This window comes from Sminthopsis crassicaudata, chromosome 3 (assembly GCF_048593235.1).
Source record: "Sminthopsis crassicaudata isolate SCR6 chromosome 3, ASM4859323v1, whole genome shotgun sequence".
NCBI classification, from domain to species: domain Eukaryota; kingdom Metazoa; phylum Chordata; class Mammalia; order Dasyuromorphia; family Dasyuridae; genus Sminthopsis; species Sminthopsis crassicaudata.
In genome coordinates this window covers 651,863,367-651,877,389 of record NC_133619.1, presented here as the reverse complement: position 1 = coordinate 651,877,389, position 14,023 = coordinate 651,863,367, and the positions used below count along the sequence as shown (strand labels likewise).

Sequence of the window (14,023 nt, the reverse complement as noted above, 5' to 3'; positions counted from 1 at the left end):
CAGTTATCTAACTTGGAAAGATTATCAGCCAAAGACTAAGCTGGAGGGAGAGTTGGGATGTGACTTTTTGTTTGCAGATGATTGTGCATTCTGCAGCCTTTGAGGCTGAAATGCAGCAGAGTATGCTGAATAAATGCTCAGAATATGTGCTAATTTTGGCCTGACCATTAAGATCAAGAAAGCCGTTTTCTCACTGGCCAACACATCATACATAAATGGAAACTAGTTACAGTAAATGGAGAAACTTTGAATACTGTGAATAAGTTCCCTTACTTTGGCAGTGTACTGTCCAGGGATGTCCACGTTGATCATGAGACTGACACACGCATTGCCAGAGGTAGCTCAGAAGCTCCGAAGGGAAGTGGGAGAAAGAAGAGGTATTAGACTGACAACCAAACTGAAGGCCAGAGCCATTGTGCTGCCCTCATGGTATTTCTGTGAAAGTTGGACAGTCTACCAGCGCCATGTCAGGAAACTGAATGGCTTCCATTCCAACAGTCTTGGGAAGATTCTGAATCAGGATAAGATACGATGAGGTCCTTTCTCTCTCTCTTTTTTTAAATTTTAATTTTCTTGGCACGTGGATTTTTTTTATATTGAAGTCTTTTATTTTCAAAACATATGCATTGATAATTTTTCATCACAGACTTTTGCAAAACTTTATGTTCTAATTGCCCCCTTCCCTCCACCCCCTCTCCTAGATGGTAAGTAATCCAATATATGTTAAATATGGCAAAATATATGTAAATCCAATATAGGAGTATGTATTTATATAATTATCTTGATTCACAAGAAGAATCAGATCAAAAAGGAAAAAATGAGAAAGAAAATTAAATGTGAGCAAACGACAACAAAAGGAGTGAGAATGCTCTGTTGTGGTCCACACTCGGTCTCCACAGTCCTCCCTCTGGGTGCAGACGGATCTCTCCATCACAAGACCACTGGAACTGTTGTTGAGAAGAGCCACGTCCATCAGAATTGATCATCGTATAGTCTTGCCGTGGTCAACGATCTCCTGGTTCTGCTCACTTCCCTCAGCATCAGTTCCTATGAGTCCATGAGGTTCTTTCTCAAACTAAGTTGCCAAGCCTTCAGACTCTGCTGCAGAGGATGCAGCCGATGGGCTGGCCGGGTTGTCTGAATGCCAAATGAGCATTTGCCCTGAAAGGTCAATTTTGGCTCTTTAGGAGCTCTCGAAAAGCAAGTGCCTGCATGCAGGTCAGAAGAAGCAATAAGGTCTGTCGCAAGAACAACTGTGAGACACAAGAGTCCCTGAACTGTCCAGCACAGTCCGGACACGGCTCAGAAAGTGCTGTGCTCTATGAGCGAAGCAGAATTGCCTGCCATAGCTTAAAAAAAAAAAGTGAGATGTACCCAGTTAGAGAGTCCACCCAAAGGTTTGCAGAGGTTCTCAAACTATGCCTGTGGGCCAGATGCGGCCCGCTGAGGGCGTTTATGCGGTCCGCCGGGTTAGGGCAAATGGGCTGAGGGGCAGAGACAGAGTGCGAGCTTTTGTTTTTACTATAGTCCGGCCCTCCCACAGTCTGAGGGACAGTGACCTGGCCCCTATTTTAAAAGTTTGGGGACCACTGGACTTTAGAGAGACTGTTTGTACATGACCGGTGGTACTCTGTTCCGGGCTCATCATGCTCTGACCAGCCACAGCTGGACACTGGCCCAGTGGTGCCGCTCTGACGGGTTAGTAACCCTCAGTCTACCCAGAGGCCTTGATGGTGATTTCTAGTTCACTCCATGCACATCAAAAGCAGAGATCGGGCTCTCATTCCACGTGCGGTTTGCAGACTCTCCCCTTTTTTAAAAATTGGGACATTCATTCCTCTCCAACTTTGGGCTCTCCTCTGGTTGTCAATGACCTCCCAAATATTCCCTGACAGTGGCCATTTGTCTCAGGACTCAAGGAAAAAGCGCATCAGGGCCAAGGGGGCTGGAATTCATCAAGGGGAGCTCAGCACCTTCTTAGAATCCCTTTAGTCGTCCCTGCTGGATATTTAGGAGCTGACATCTTTGGAGGGAAAGTCATTCTCCTTGGCAAGGAAAACAGCACAAAAATGGGAAAGCAAGCACTTTTGTTACTTTTTTTTTTTCTCTTGCCGCACAAGAAAAATCAGATCAAAAATGAAACAAAAATGAGAAAAACAAAATGCAAGCAAACTACAACAAAAAGAGTGAAAATACAGAAGAGTGAAATGTTGTGGTCCACACTCAGTTCCCACAGTCCTCTCTCTGGGTGTAGCTGGTTCAGTTCATTACTGCTCTATTGGGACTGATTTGGTTCATCTCATTGTTGACGAGAGCCGCGTCCATCACAATTGCTCATTGTATAGTCTTGTTGTTGTCATGTACGATGATCTCCTGGTTCTGCTCACTTCACTCAGCATCAGTTCCTATAAGTCTCTCCAGGCTTCTCTGAAATCATCCTGTTAATTGTTTCTTATAGAACAGTAATATTCTATAGCATTCCTATACCATAATTATTCAGCTATTCTCCAATTGATGGGCATCCCCTCAGTTTCCAGTTTCTTGCCACCACAAAGAGGGCTGCCACAAACATTCTTGCACACACAGGTCCCTTGCCCTCCTATAGCATCTCTTTGGGATATAATCCCAGTAGGAATTAATAGGATAGGAATTAATAGGATTAAGTAGGATATAATCTCAGTAGAAACACTGCTGGGTCAAAGGGGATGCACAGTTTGATCACTTTTTGAGCATAGTTCCAAATGGCTCTCCAAAATGGCTGGATCTGCTCACAACTCCACCAACAATGCATTAGTGTCCCAGTTTTCCCACATTCCTTCCAACATTCATTGTTATTTATTTCTGTCATCTTTGCTTGTTCTTTTAAAGAGGACACACAGAAAAATGACAGTATGTATATTAGTTAAATATCTTTGATTAATTGCTTGAAGAGAAACATTCTCCCTGATAAATCTGTCAAGAACTAGAATAGTTTATTGATTATTTTAACTAGTATGGGGATGATTGATTGATGGACTCAATTAACCCCCCCCCCCCACTCACACACACCCTTTCCTTTCATTTTCATCTGCTATACTTTTCTTTTAAAAATCTATATTGGTTAGTGAGCTCTGTTCATCCACATTAAACTCTGGATTCACAACTTGTTTCTGCCATTCCCCAACCCATGAGCATCTGATATATTTCCATCTCTTTGCTACCAAAAAATAATGCTGTTAAACTGTTTATTATACACAGTGCCTTTCTTTTGATTCTTGACCTTGTTGGGTTTTTTGCCTAGAAAGGGAATCTCTGAGTCAAAGTATCTAGACATGTTAACCATTTTCTTAACTTAATTTTAAGTTAATTTCTAGAAACATTAAACAAATTTACAGATCCACCAAAAATGCAATAATATGTCCATTCTATTCTAAAATCCTCATCTCAGACTGATCTTGTGAATTTGCCGAGTTATTGGACGAAAAAAAAACCCTCAAAGTTGTCTTGATTTTCATTTCTAAGTTATTTCAAGTGATTTGGATGGGCAGGCATTTATTTTCATGGGTATGGGTGGGAAATATATGATACATTTCCTTTAAATGTGCACTTAGAAAAATATTGAGATCCATTTTTATTGAATATTCATTCAAATATGTCATTTTCATCAAACAAAAGAAAGGAAAACTCAACTAAAGTCATTTCATTTGAATTAAATAAATTTTACTTTAGAAGTGCCAAAATGTTTGTGGCAGCTCTTTTTGTTAGAAGCTGGAAGATGAATGGATGTCCCAATCAATTGGAGAATGGTTGGGTAAATTATGGTGCATGAAGGTTATGGAATATTATTGCTCTGTAAGAAATGACCAGCAGGAGGAAGACAGAGAGGCTTGGAGAGACTTACAGGAACTGATGCTGAGGAAATGCGCAGATTATACATGGCAACAAGATTATACAATAATCAATTCTGATGGGCGGGGCCCTCTCCAACAATGAGATGAACCAAATCAGCTCCAATAGAGCAGGAATGAACTGAGCCAGCCGCACCCAGCAAAGAACTCTGGGAGATGAGTGTGAACCTCTCCATGGAATTCCCAATCCCTCTAATTTTGTCCGCCTGCATTTCTGATTCCCTTCACAGGTTGATGTTACACTGTTTCAACGTCCGATTCTTTTGTACAGCAAAATAACTGTTTGGACATGTACACCTATATTGTATTTAATTTATACTTTAACATATTTAACATGTATTGGTCCGCCTGCCATGGTCAATGCTGAAAAATTACCCATGCATATGTCTTGTAAATAAAAAGCTATAATTAAAAAAAAAAAGAAAGAAACAGGAGACGTATACCTGAAACAAGGCGTTAACTCAGTGGAACTGATGAGATAATAGTTCTCTCGCTCGCATATCTAGTTCGATATAATGATGTAATCGCTCTAGTGGCATATACTCGGAATGATGTAATGACGTCATGGTAATAGGGTATTTAAGGGCTGAGAGACCTGGGACTCAGTCAGAGCGCACAGACCGGGGAGGAGCCAATAAAGACTTTGGACTATTCGGGTCCATCCTGGCGGTGACAATCCTGCTGAGACCAAGGCGGGAGGGAGGACCCCCGGAACTTCCGCTATCTGACAACTGCCTCCGCGGTGATGATGCAGGGTACACACAACGCCCAAATCAGCTTTTGTGAGTGAACCTGGGAAGGTTCTGGGCTCGGTCCTGGGCCCTCTTCTCTTCTCCAGCCTGCTTCGCCTGGTGACCTCATCCCTCCATGGACTGACTTATTTTCTTTATGCCGGTGATTCTCAAATCTCTTCTCCGCCCTAATCTGACCTCCCATCTACCGCCTCTGCCTTCCACACACCCCAAAGTCCGCATCCAGGAGTCGCCTCGAACTCGCGATGTCCGCCTCCCCCTCTCCCCTCCCCCTCCCAGTGATGGGGGGGGACAGCGTCCCCCAGTTCCTCAGGCGCTACTTCGGAGGGCCTCCCTCCTGTGGAGCCCCCTCATCAGGGATCCCCCTCCCCATCCCTCCAGCTGTTCTCGGTGCTTTTCTCCCTCTGCTCTGGCCCTGACCTCCCCAACTTCCCAGAAGTCCCGGCTAAAATCCCACCTCCTGCAGCAGGAAGCGCCCCCCTCAGGATTATTGTGGGTGCCACCCCGTCCCACTTGTCGCGGCTGCCCCCGCTCACGCGCGGAAGCGGCGGCGGGATTTTGCCTCTTTTTCTGCCCGCGCTGGGCGGGTGCCGGCACGTGCTGCGGAGGAGCCGACGGGCTACTTCCAGTCTTTAGCCTAAGAGGCGCCTGGGCCTGGGAGGGGGGAGGGGAAGGGGGCTCTGCCAAGCCATCCCCCGTATTGATCGGGGGGTTAGCGCGCGCGCCCGGCTGGGACCCGAGAACGGCCCGTGGGGGCCCCCCCGGAGCGCGGCTGTGTGAGCCGGGGACTTCCCCGCGGGGTCTGTGGGGGAGCGCGGGCCACAAGGGGGGAGAATTTGGACCACCTGTTGTTATTTCAGGCCCTGGCAGAGCCCTTCCCTGAGCTGAAGAGCTCTGCGGGGGGCCCACGTCCCCGTCCTTCACTCCTCTGCGGAGGGCCAGGGGGCGCGCGTTTGTCGCCGCTCTCGCTGATTTTCCCTTTTTTCCATTACAGAGGAGGACCGGGGGTGTGGGGGGGGAAGAGCCAGGCGGAAATTTCCTGGCGGAAACCCAAAGCCGTCCACCCAAACTTACTTCTGAAAAGGAAAAGGTGCTGGGCGAGCCTTTGCAGGCAGCAGGCCCCGGGCCAGCAGGGGGCGCTGGGGAGCGCAGCGGGCGGCGGGGGGAGCACGTCCCCCGTCCTGCAGCTGGAGCAAGGGCTGCTCTCTCTTTTCTGGCACTTGGGCTGCCCCAGTCCCGCCGCTAGTCGGGGGTGGGGGATTTTTTTCCCTGAGGCGGAGGGGGTTAAGTGACCTGCCCAGGGTCACACAGCAGGGAAGTCGGGTTGGAACTCGGATCCTGAGGACTTCAGGGCTGGGGCTCCGCCCACTGCGCCCCCTAGCGGCCCCTAGAGACAAGACTTTGACCGGCTCTCGGCTTCGGGCTGGAGCAGGCACTTTTTATCAGCAAGGAAGGCCAGCAAGTATGGCGGCGGCCCAGGGAAAAGGAGGAGGAGGAGGAGGAGGAGGAGGAGGAGGGGGGGGAGAAAGAGGAGGGGGAGGAGGAGGAGGAGGATGAGGAGGGGGAGAAAGAGGAGGAGGAGGAGGAGGAGTCCCACGTGTCTCACCCTTTACAGTCCTCCGCAGCTTCCCTCCTCCCGTCCCCCCCCCCCCCCCCCCCCCCCCCCCCCCGCTGCGCGCCAGCTCGTTATTCGTCCTCGTCCTCACCAATAGCTAGAATCTATTTATTCGGCTCTTTAAGGTTAGCAAAGCACATTACAAAGATCTCCCAACAAGCCTGGGAGGTAGCGTTAGTGTTATTCCCATTTTACAGGTAAGGAGACTGAGGCCGCCCTTCCCGCCGGCTCCCACAGACAGCTCGAGCGGAGGCCTCCCGGAGGTCGGGCCGCTGGGCCATCCCCGCGCCCCTGCCCCCACTCGGGGGCTCCCTCGGCGCCCAGCCAAGTTCGGACTGGGAAGGCTCCCCGCGCTGCGGGTTTCCTCATCCGCAGGAGCGGCCTCCACCTTCCCAGCTCCAAGCACGCGGCGGGCACGCAGCAGGCGCTTCATTATGGCTTCCTGAATCCCGGAGGGCCCCAGGTCATCGGAGGTCCTGCCGCAGCCGGGGCTCAGGCCGGCCGGCCCACGAGTGGGGGCCCCACCGAGCTAGAATAAGCCTGGGGCGGACGCGGGGCAAGGGGTGTCTGGGACGGCCTGGCGCGGCCTGGCGCAGCCCAGAGCCAGGGATGGTGTGGAGGCGGGGGGAGGGCGAGGCCAAGGCTGAAGCCGAATTTGTGGACGGGGCTCAGACTGCATAGACCTTGGCCCATGGAAGGGGCATGGGGTGACAGCCGCTGAGACAAGGTCTGAGCTGCAGCCCGTGGCCCCCGAGAATGGGGCGACCTCAGCCCGTGGAACAGCGTCAGGGTGGGGATGGCCCAAGCCAGCCAGAAAAACCGGACTTCATGGGGGGACGAGGACACAGGAGGGGGACGGCCAAGATCGGCCAAGGTGACGAAGCCGGACCTGAGCCGGGCCGACGAGCCTGGGCCCGGATTGCGAGCGAGGCTCCGAGGTGCCGGGGTGCCGCCTCGACCCCTCGGTCTCTGGGAGGCTGCCAGGACCCCCCAGGGGTGGCGGCTCCCTCAGGGCTCTGGGTCGCCGGGAGCAGGGGGTTCCTGCCGGGAGCCAGGCCCCCGGGAGCCCTCAGCAGAGTTCTTGTCCTCCCGGGCCGTCCCGCCCGGCCGGGCCCCCGTGCTGGGCCCCACGCCCAGGCCAAACAGCGAGGCCACATCCAGCATGGCGTCTTGAATGTGCTGCCCGAAGCGCCGGGCGTCCTGCAAAGGTGGGAGGCGACTGAGAAAGGATCGAGGGGCCCGAAATCCAAGGGGACCCCGAGAGGGGACCTCAGGGGTCTGAGAGGGCAAGGACGGGGCCTGGACACCGGGGAATGGGGGATGGGAGGGTGGGGTCCTAGGCAGAGGGTAAAACCTGGGCTCAGGATTGGTGGCATGGAACATCACAGTGGTAACAAATTCAAATCCTGACGCTGCCCTTTCCTATTTGTGTGACTTCAAATGAGCCAAACAGATGCTCCCCCAAGGTCCTACGAGCTCCAAATCCAGCCTTCTCTGACCTCTCCAGAGGGGCAATGGGGGATGGGGGGCCTGGATGCTGGGGAAAGGGGGAGAGGAGGGAGGGGGGCCTGGACACCAGGGAAGGGGAAGGGGGGGCCTGGACACCAGGGAGGTGGGAGGGGAGGGGGGGCCTGGACACCTGGGAAGACAAGAGCTCTAACCGTGTCGGGGCTGGAGACCTTGCAGGAAATGTGGAAGGTGACCATGTTCTCCCCCATGAAGATGTAGGACACCCCATAGCCATCGTCATCTGCCTGCAGCCAGTGGAGGAGAAGAGTCCCCAGGGCCGCGATCCTCACCCCCTGCCCCGCCCTGGCCCCCCCCAGAGGCCCCTCCTTAGTGTCGGGGACTTGTTCCCAGTCCGCTGCAGCCCCCCCATCCAGGGGCTGTCCCTGCCCCCCCCCAGCATCCAGGGGCTTCCTCCCTCTCCCCGGCCCACTCACAGGCCCAAAGCCGCCGCCGCAGCACACAAAATCGGGATGATTGGCCGGATCGAACAGCTGTGGCTGCTGTGTGGGGATCTGGCTGGTAGAGAGTTTCCACTGCTCGGCACGAACCTGGAAAGTGGGGTTGGGGAGGAGGGTGTGGGCCGGGGGACCCCAAAGCTTGGCCCATTCCCCTGAGGCACCCCCTTCCTCCCGCCGCAAGGGTCCGCTGACCTGGGTCAAGAATGGGGACGGGAGTGGGAGGAACCGAGAGACGAGATAGAGGCAGAAGAGGTGGCGATCGATGCCCTCGCCGCTCAGGGCTGCCCGACACAGAGCCCGGTGCTTGTCCGCGGCCGCTCGGAAGAGCGCCAGACGCTGGGCATTCTGGGGGAGGTCAAGCAGAGGTTATCATCTCCCCAGGCTCTGGGGGACAGCGGGGAGGAGGTGGGGGGGGCCTACCGTCAGCCTCGGGTCCTGCATGGCCCTGACGAAGGCGCAGGATTCCTCGGTGCATGACCGGACGGTCTCCGTGCGGCCCTCGAGAAACGCCCTGGTCACGCAGGCCTCGTAGGTCAGGCAGAAGCCACCCTGGTCCTGGTGGGCCCGGGACAGGGAGGGGGGGGAGGGTTAGTCTGGGCACGGACGCCTGGCCCACAGGCCCCTCCTCAGATGGACCACCTGGTCCCGGGCTAAGCTGCCCCCTCCCTGGCTGGCTCACCCCCCCCCCCAATCCTGGCCCAGCTCGGGTATCCCTCCCAGCGGCCCCCGGCCCGGGCACTGACCCGAAAGCGGGCCAGCTGCAGCGCCAGCTGCACGAAGCTGCTCCCCGGGGCTCGGCAGCGTCGGGTGAATCCTCTCCCAAAGTGGGCGAAGGGAAGGACGTGGCACTCGGTGTCTCGAGCCAAGGCCTGGGCCTCCCGCAGAGCCAGGGAGATGGAAGTGGCCACCTGCCCGGGAAGAGAGCACCGTGAGGAGGCAGAGGCCGGGCACACAGGCGCCCGGGGTGGGGGCCGGGGGGGCTCTCACCTCCTCAGGCACCGCCCAGTGCAGCCGCTCAGGGGGGCCCACCTCGGGGTCAGGGGTCCCTCTGCAATGCCCGTCGGCGGAGTAGCCCAGTTCGAAGCACTCGGCAGCCAGGACGGCCTGGGGAGCAGGAGAGAGAAGCCGGTCAAGACCCCGCCCGGGGCCGGCCCACCCTGGCCCCCCAACCCCCCAAAGCCTGCGCATTCTAAGAAGCCCCTTGGAGATGGGGTGCGGCCACCCAAAGGGCCTGGGTGTCTGGGGCTCGGCGGCCGTGCCTCCCACATGTGCGAAGGGATGGGGGCGTCAGCCCAGGCGTGCTCCACGTTCAGTCCCATGCGGCCGCCCGCGAAGACCACGAGGTTCAGAGACTTGTCCAACCACCTGTGGGGGGCAGGAGAGGCCTGGCAGGGAGGTCTGTGCTGGGGGTCTGGGAGAAGTGGAAGACCAGAGGCCTTGGGGAAAGGGGAGCCCTGCCTGGGCGGGAGGTGAGGGGAGGGCCTGGGCCCGGGGCTCACCTGCTGTGGCCAGTCCCCACCAGCAAGGACTGTGCCAGCTCGTCCAGCAGCACCTCAGGGGCCGCATCCGAGGGCCCCGGGGTGTCCTCCAGGCACACGAAGAAGGCGGCCCCTTCCACCACGTCCAGGGCGGCCCCTGCCCGCAGGGAGGCCCGAGCCTGAGCCCACAGGGCCCTGTTGGGGAGGGGCCGGGTCAGAGTGTGGCCAGACCCCCTGACCCCCACGGCTCCCAGCCCGCCGGGAAGCCCAACCTACCTGGGAGCGGCCGTCAGGGCCGCCAGGTGCTCCTCAGAGGGCCGGGCTGGGGCTGGGTCATCCAGGATGTGCTGAAACTTCTGCTCCAGAACACGGGGGTTCAGCAGGTGGCCCCCTGGCCCCCCGTGGGTCCCCAGGCGGAAGAAGCGGCCCCGGTGCAGGACGGCCACATGGCAGCTGTGGCTGTCCCTCACGTGACACAGCCAGTCTGGGAAGGAGGCCGTGGGTGCCCGAGGTCAGAGGTCAACATTGGGGAAGGCGGCGCCAAAGGGCACGAACCCGCAGAATTGGCACCTGGGCCGCGCCTCTGCCTGGGCCGCAAACGCCATCAGGCTACCAGCCCTGGCATTTCTCATCACTGACATTACAGAAAGCTGGCACCCCTTCCTGCCCAAGACCCGGTACCCAGCAGGGGCCTCATAAATGCTCGCTGGCTGCCTGGGAGGCAGCATTGGAACCCGGGTCTCCTTCCCTGAAAACCCACAGTCTGCGCCAGGGGATCGTCTCTTGTCTGTAGCCCCCCCGGGCGCAGGGCAGGGGTCCCGGTCGCAGGATCTCTCACCTCTGGAGACCCCAGGGATCCGGCTGGTGTTGAACATGCGCCGGTATTGGGCCGAGCACAGCGGGCGCAGCCCCAGCAGGGTTGCCTGGACCGAGGGAGGCGGGAATGACCCCAGGTCGGGGCCCACCGGGCCCCCCCGCCCCCCGGCCCCTCCCAGCCTCTTACGGGCTCCATCTCCCCACGCCGAAGCCGCTCCCGGAACCTCATCATGGCGTACACAGCGTTGCCAGCCCGGGCCGCCTGCAGAGGAGTGGGGGCCGCCGAGAGAAAGTCCTGCGGGCAGGCGGAGGCTGCGGCACCTGCTCTCCCGCCCACCTGGCCTCCCCGCTCCCAGGCATCCCCTCACGGCCGGCGCCCCCTCCCAGCTGGCATAACTTCAGCCACGGGAGCCCTGGCCGCCAGGGGGAGGGGCTCACCAGGATGTAGTAGTTGCTGCTGCCCAGCAGGGAGCTTCGGGAGCGCAGGTAGATGTATTCTTCCCACCAATCACTCACCTGTGGGGAAGTGCTGCATCAGAACGGGCCGCGCCCCCCCCAGCAGGGCACCCCAAGGAGCAGAGACGGCACTCACGTAATTGGTCGCCCACCAGGCCTTGAGGCCCAGAAGCGCCTGCAGCCGGGGCGCCTCTGTGTGGAGGAAGGTGCGAGCCTGGCCGCTCAGGGCCTGGAAATCCTCTTCCGGCAGCAGCGGGCGCACGGACTCCAAGTACTGGGGGGGACACGACAGAGCTCCGGCCCTGGCCGCCCCCTCCGAGACTCCAAGACCCTAATTACGCGGGCCCCTGATTTCCTGGCTCATCATGCTGGCTGCTGACTCCCCGGTCCCCACGTCCCCCCGACTCCCGGTCCCCACGTTCCCCCGACTCCCGGTCCCCACGTCCCCCCGACTCCCCAGTCCCCACGTCCCCCCTGACTTCCCGCCCCCCCCTCCCCGTAGGTGGATTCCCACAGGCCCCGGCTCTGGGTATCGGGGACGCCCTCGCCGGCGCCATGCCCACCTTGGCTATGGTGCCCGCGGTAGAGGGCAGGGGTAGGCAGGGCAGGGAGCGCTGGTAGGTGTAGAGCGTCGGGCGGCGGCCGGAGAAGATCCTGACCAGGGCCTGGGGGAGGCAGGAAGCACCGGCCCTGACCCAGACCCTCTCCCCCTTCCTTCAGGGCCCCCAGTCCCCAAGACAAAGCAGAGACACTGAGACACAGAGAGCGGGTGGGGCCGGCGGAGGCGGCCCCAGGCTCCTCATACCAGCCAGGAGCGCGTGGGCAAGGACAGCGTCCCCCGAGGCTCGCTCAGCCAGCCCTGGTAGCGCAGCAGGAGCCGCAGAACCACATGCAGGGTCAGCAGCAGGGCCGTCCACAGGCCCCCGGCGAAGACGGCGGCCGCCAGCGCCCCTTGGAAGGCGGGGAGCCGGCGCGCACCCCTGGGGAGAGGGGAGGCGGACCAGGCTGGGGCTCAGCCCCCCGGGCCGGAGTCTGAGCAGCGCCCCGCCCCGCCCCCACCCGGCCCCGCCCCTCCCCGCCCGGGGCCAGGGGGGAGCCCAAACAGGGCCGGGCGGAGGGCCCGCAGGGGCTGCCCCGAGCCTCACCAGTCTGGAAGGTTGGCCTTGATCCAGTCCACCAGCCCCAGGGAGGGGTCCAGCTGCACGAAGCGGGCGCCCTGGATGGCGGCGAAGAGGAAGAGGCCGCTGGCCGCGCCGGCCGGCCGGGCTCCGCGGAGGACGTCATCCTGCCGGGATAGAAGCCGCGCGCTGGCCGCCGCCCGCCCGGGGACCGGGGGCAGCGCAAGCTACACGCTCCTGGGGCTCGCCAGAGCCAACCCCATGGGCCCTGGGGGCTGGGCTTCCAGCACCTTGGACAGCGGAGCCGCTGCAGGGGAGGGTCCCCGAAGGGGACGGAGGGGCTGGCATGGGCAGCACGACCCTGGCAGTGCCCAGGAGCGAGGGTGAGCAGAGGATGGGGGAGGGGGCGGGGGGCAGACAGGAGAGCTGAAAGCCTCCCCCTTACCCTGCACTGGGCCAGGCTCCGCCTCCAGGAGCGCAGTCCCGCGCTGCCGACCTCCTTCAAGGCTCCGTTCCACCACCTTGGCCCGGGGGTCCCCTGGCCCAGCTCTAGGCGGAAGGTCGCTGCCTGGCGGGCCTCGGCCATGGCGCCCTGGGACCCAGGGAGGGGGAGCAGAAGTTGGTCCCCAAGCCCCTCCGACCCAGGAGCAGCTCAGCCCCCAGACACTGACTACAACTCCCATGAGACCTTGGGCACCGTGAAATGGGCTGCCCACAGGAGGCCGCCGTAGGGCCTGCTGGGAGATGCAGTTCGGGGTCGCACAGAAGGAGGCTGCCCCCGAATCCCAAGTGCTCATGCTTCCTTCCTCGCACCCGCTCCGGGATGAAAGAAGCGGCCCAGGACACCATTCCTCCCCCCCCCCCCGCCCCCGCCGGGGTATTTTAATAGCTTCAGGGAAGCAAGGGGCGGAGTTAGGAAGGGGCTGGAGAAGGGTCCCCGCAGAGTCCAGGCTTATCCACTGCGCATGCTCCACAGCCTGGGATGCTTAAGAGCAAGAGAGGGCAGGCAGCCGAGGAATGGAGACCCGGGTACCGACTGCTCGCTCCCTTACCGGGCCTACAATCCCACATCCCCGGATATCGACCCTCAGCCACAGCCCACCTGGGCCCCTCCTCCAATCCCCTTCCCGGTGGACCCCAGGGGTCCTTTCTTCTAGCCCCGGGTTACTCTTTCCAGGAGCTATCTCCTTACTCACTGCGTTTGGAGATCAACATGCGAAGAGCCCCCCCTCCTATTGATGGAATCTTAAGCTTCCCCCCCCCCCCCCGGTCGTCTGCGCCTGCGCCAGGATGTCCCCTTCCCCCACTTTACGTCACGCACGGGGGTGGTGGTGTTTATCTAGCCCGGCAGACCCCGTGCGCATGTGCACATTCTGCCCCTCCCAGTTGGGGGGAGTCTCCTCCCCCGGCCCCTAACTAGGTGCATTGTCCTTGCCAGAGGGACTGAGGCATTGGGGAGGCGGTCGTTCTCTCCGTTCCAGCAGGGACAGGGGCTCTCCTGGAGCTGGGGGAGGAGCCCCCAGGTCTGCACCCTAAGCTCCCAGGGCCTGCAAAGCATGCAGCACGCGGGACTGCACCCTGTTTAGGGCTGGAAGCTAAGCGGCCTTCTCTCTAGAGCCTAGAAGAGGGGGTTCCCGTTCCGGATTCCCCCACTGGTGTTCCTGGAGGCAGCCTGGGGGCACAGGGGCAGAGCCACTGGCAAAGTGCAAACAAGGGGCTTCATGGTGATCACCTCAGTTCCCCCACCTATGAAGTGTCTGCCAGACACAACTGAGGCAACTGAAGCTCAGCTGGAGCTGGCCAAAGATGCCGCCTGTGCAGGGTAGATGGGGACCTTTGTGTAGACAAAGCCCTGGACCATCGGGGAAGGGGAGTGTGGATCAGCTCCTTTGCGGGGAAGGCAGAGGGCAAGCATCCCCAGCACCTGCTGGCCC

General features: G+C 59.1%; 1 protein-coding gene across 8 annotated transcripts; it reads right to left on the bottom strand.

The window, feature by feature from the left end:
• Positions 1–6,341: 6,341 nt before the first annotated feature.
• On the bottom strand, positions 6,342–13,346 carry CPT1C (carnitine palmitoyltransferase 1C). Of its 8 annotated transcripts, none has more exons than XM_074308232.1 (19): positions 13,286–13,346; positions 12,535–12,681; positions 12,117–12,256; positions 11,777–11,951; positions 11,535–11,636; positions 11,108–11,245; positions 10,954–11,031; positions 10,703–10,810; positions 10,538–10,622; positions 9,976–10,183; positions 9,721–9,894; positions 9,481–9,586; positions 9,209–9,325; positions 8,965–9,129; positions 8,642–8,776; positions 8,414–8,566; positions 8,198–8,311; positions 7,916–8,056; positions 6,342–7,454 (listed from the first exon to the last, which is right to left on the bottom strand). In XM_074308232.1, the coding sequence occupies exons 2-19, from the start codon at positions 12,673–12,675 to the stop codon at positions 7,263–7,265; spliced, it is 2,472 nt and encodes an 823-aa protein (XP_074164333.1). In that variant the 5' UTR covers positions 12,676–12,681; positions 13,286–13,346; the 3' UTR covers positions 6,342–7,262. The 8 variants fall into 8 exon arrangements, with proteins under 8 accessions (XP_074164333.1, XP_074164334.1, XP_074164332.1 ...); XM_074308233.1 differs by having other exon boundaries at positions 13,192–13,312; XM_074308231.1 differs by having other exon boundaries at positions 13,282–13,311.
• Positions 13,347–14,023: the final 677 nt, after the last annotated feature.

Excerpts from the sequence above, each read along its gene's own strand:
- CPT1C (XM_074308232.1), bottom strand. The coding sequence starts at position 12,675 with ATGGCCGAGGCCCGCCAGGCAGCGACCTTCCGCCTAGAGCTGGGCCAG. Across the intron at positions 10,184-10,537 it reads GATCCCTGGGGTCTCCAGAG|ACTGGCTGTGTCACGTGAGG; the intron begins GTGAGAGATCCT and ends CCTCCTTCCCAG. Across the intron at positions 8,312-8,413 it reads CGTCCCCATTCTTGACCCAG|GTTCGTGCCGAGCAGTGGAA; the intron begins GTCAGCGGACCC and ends CCCACTTTCCAG.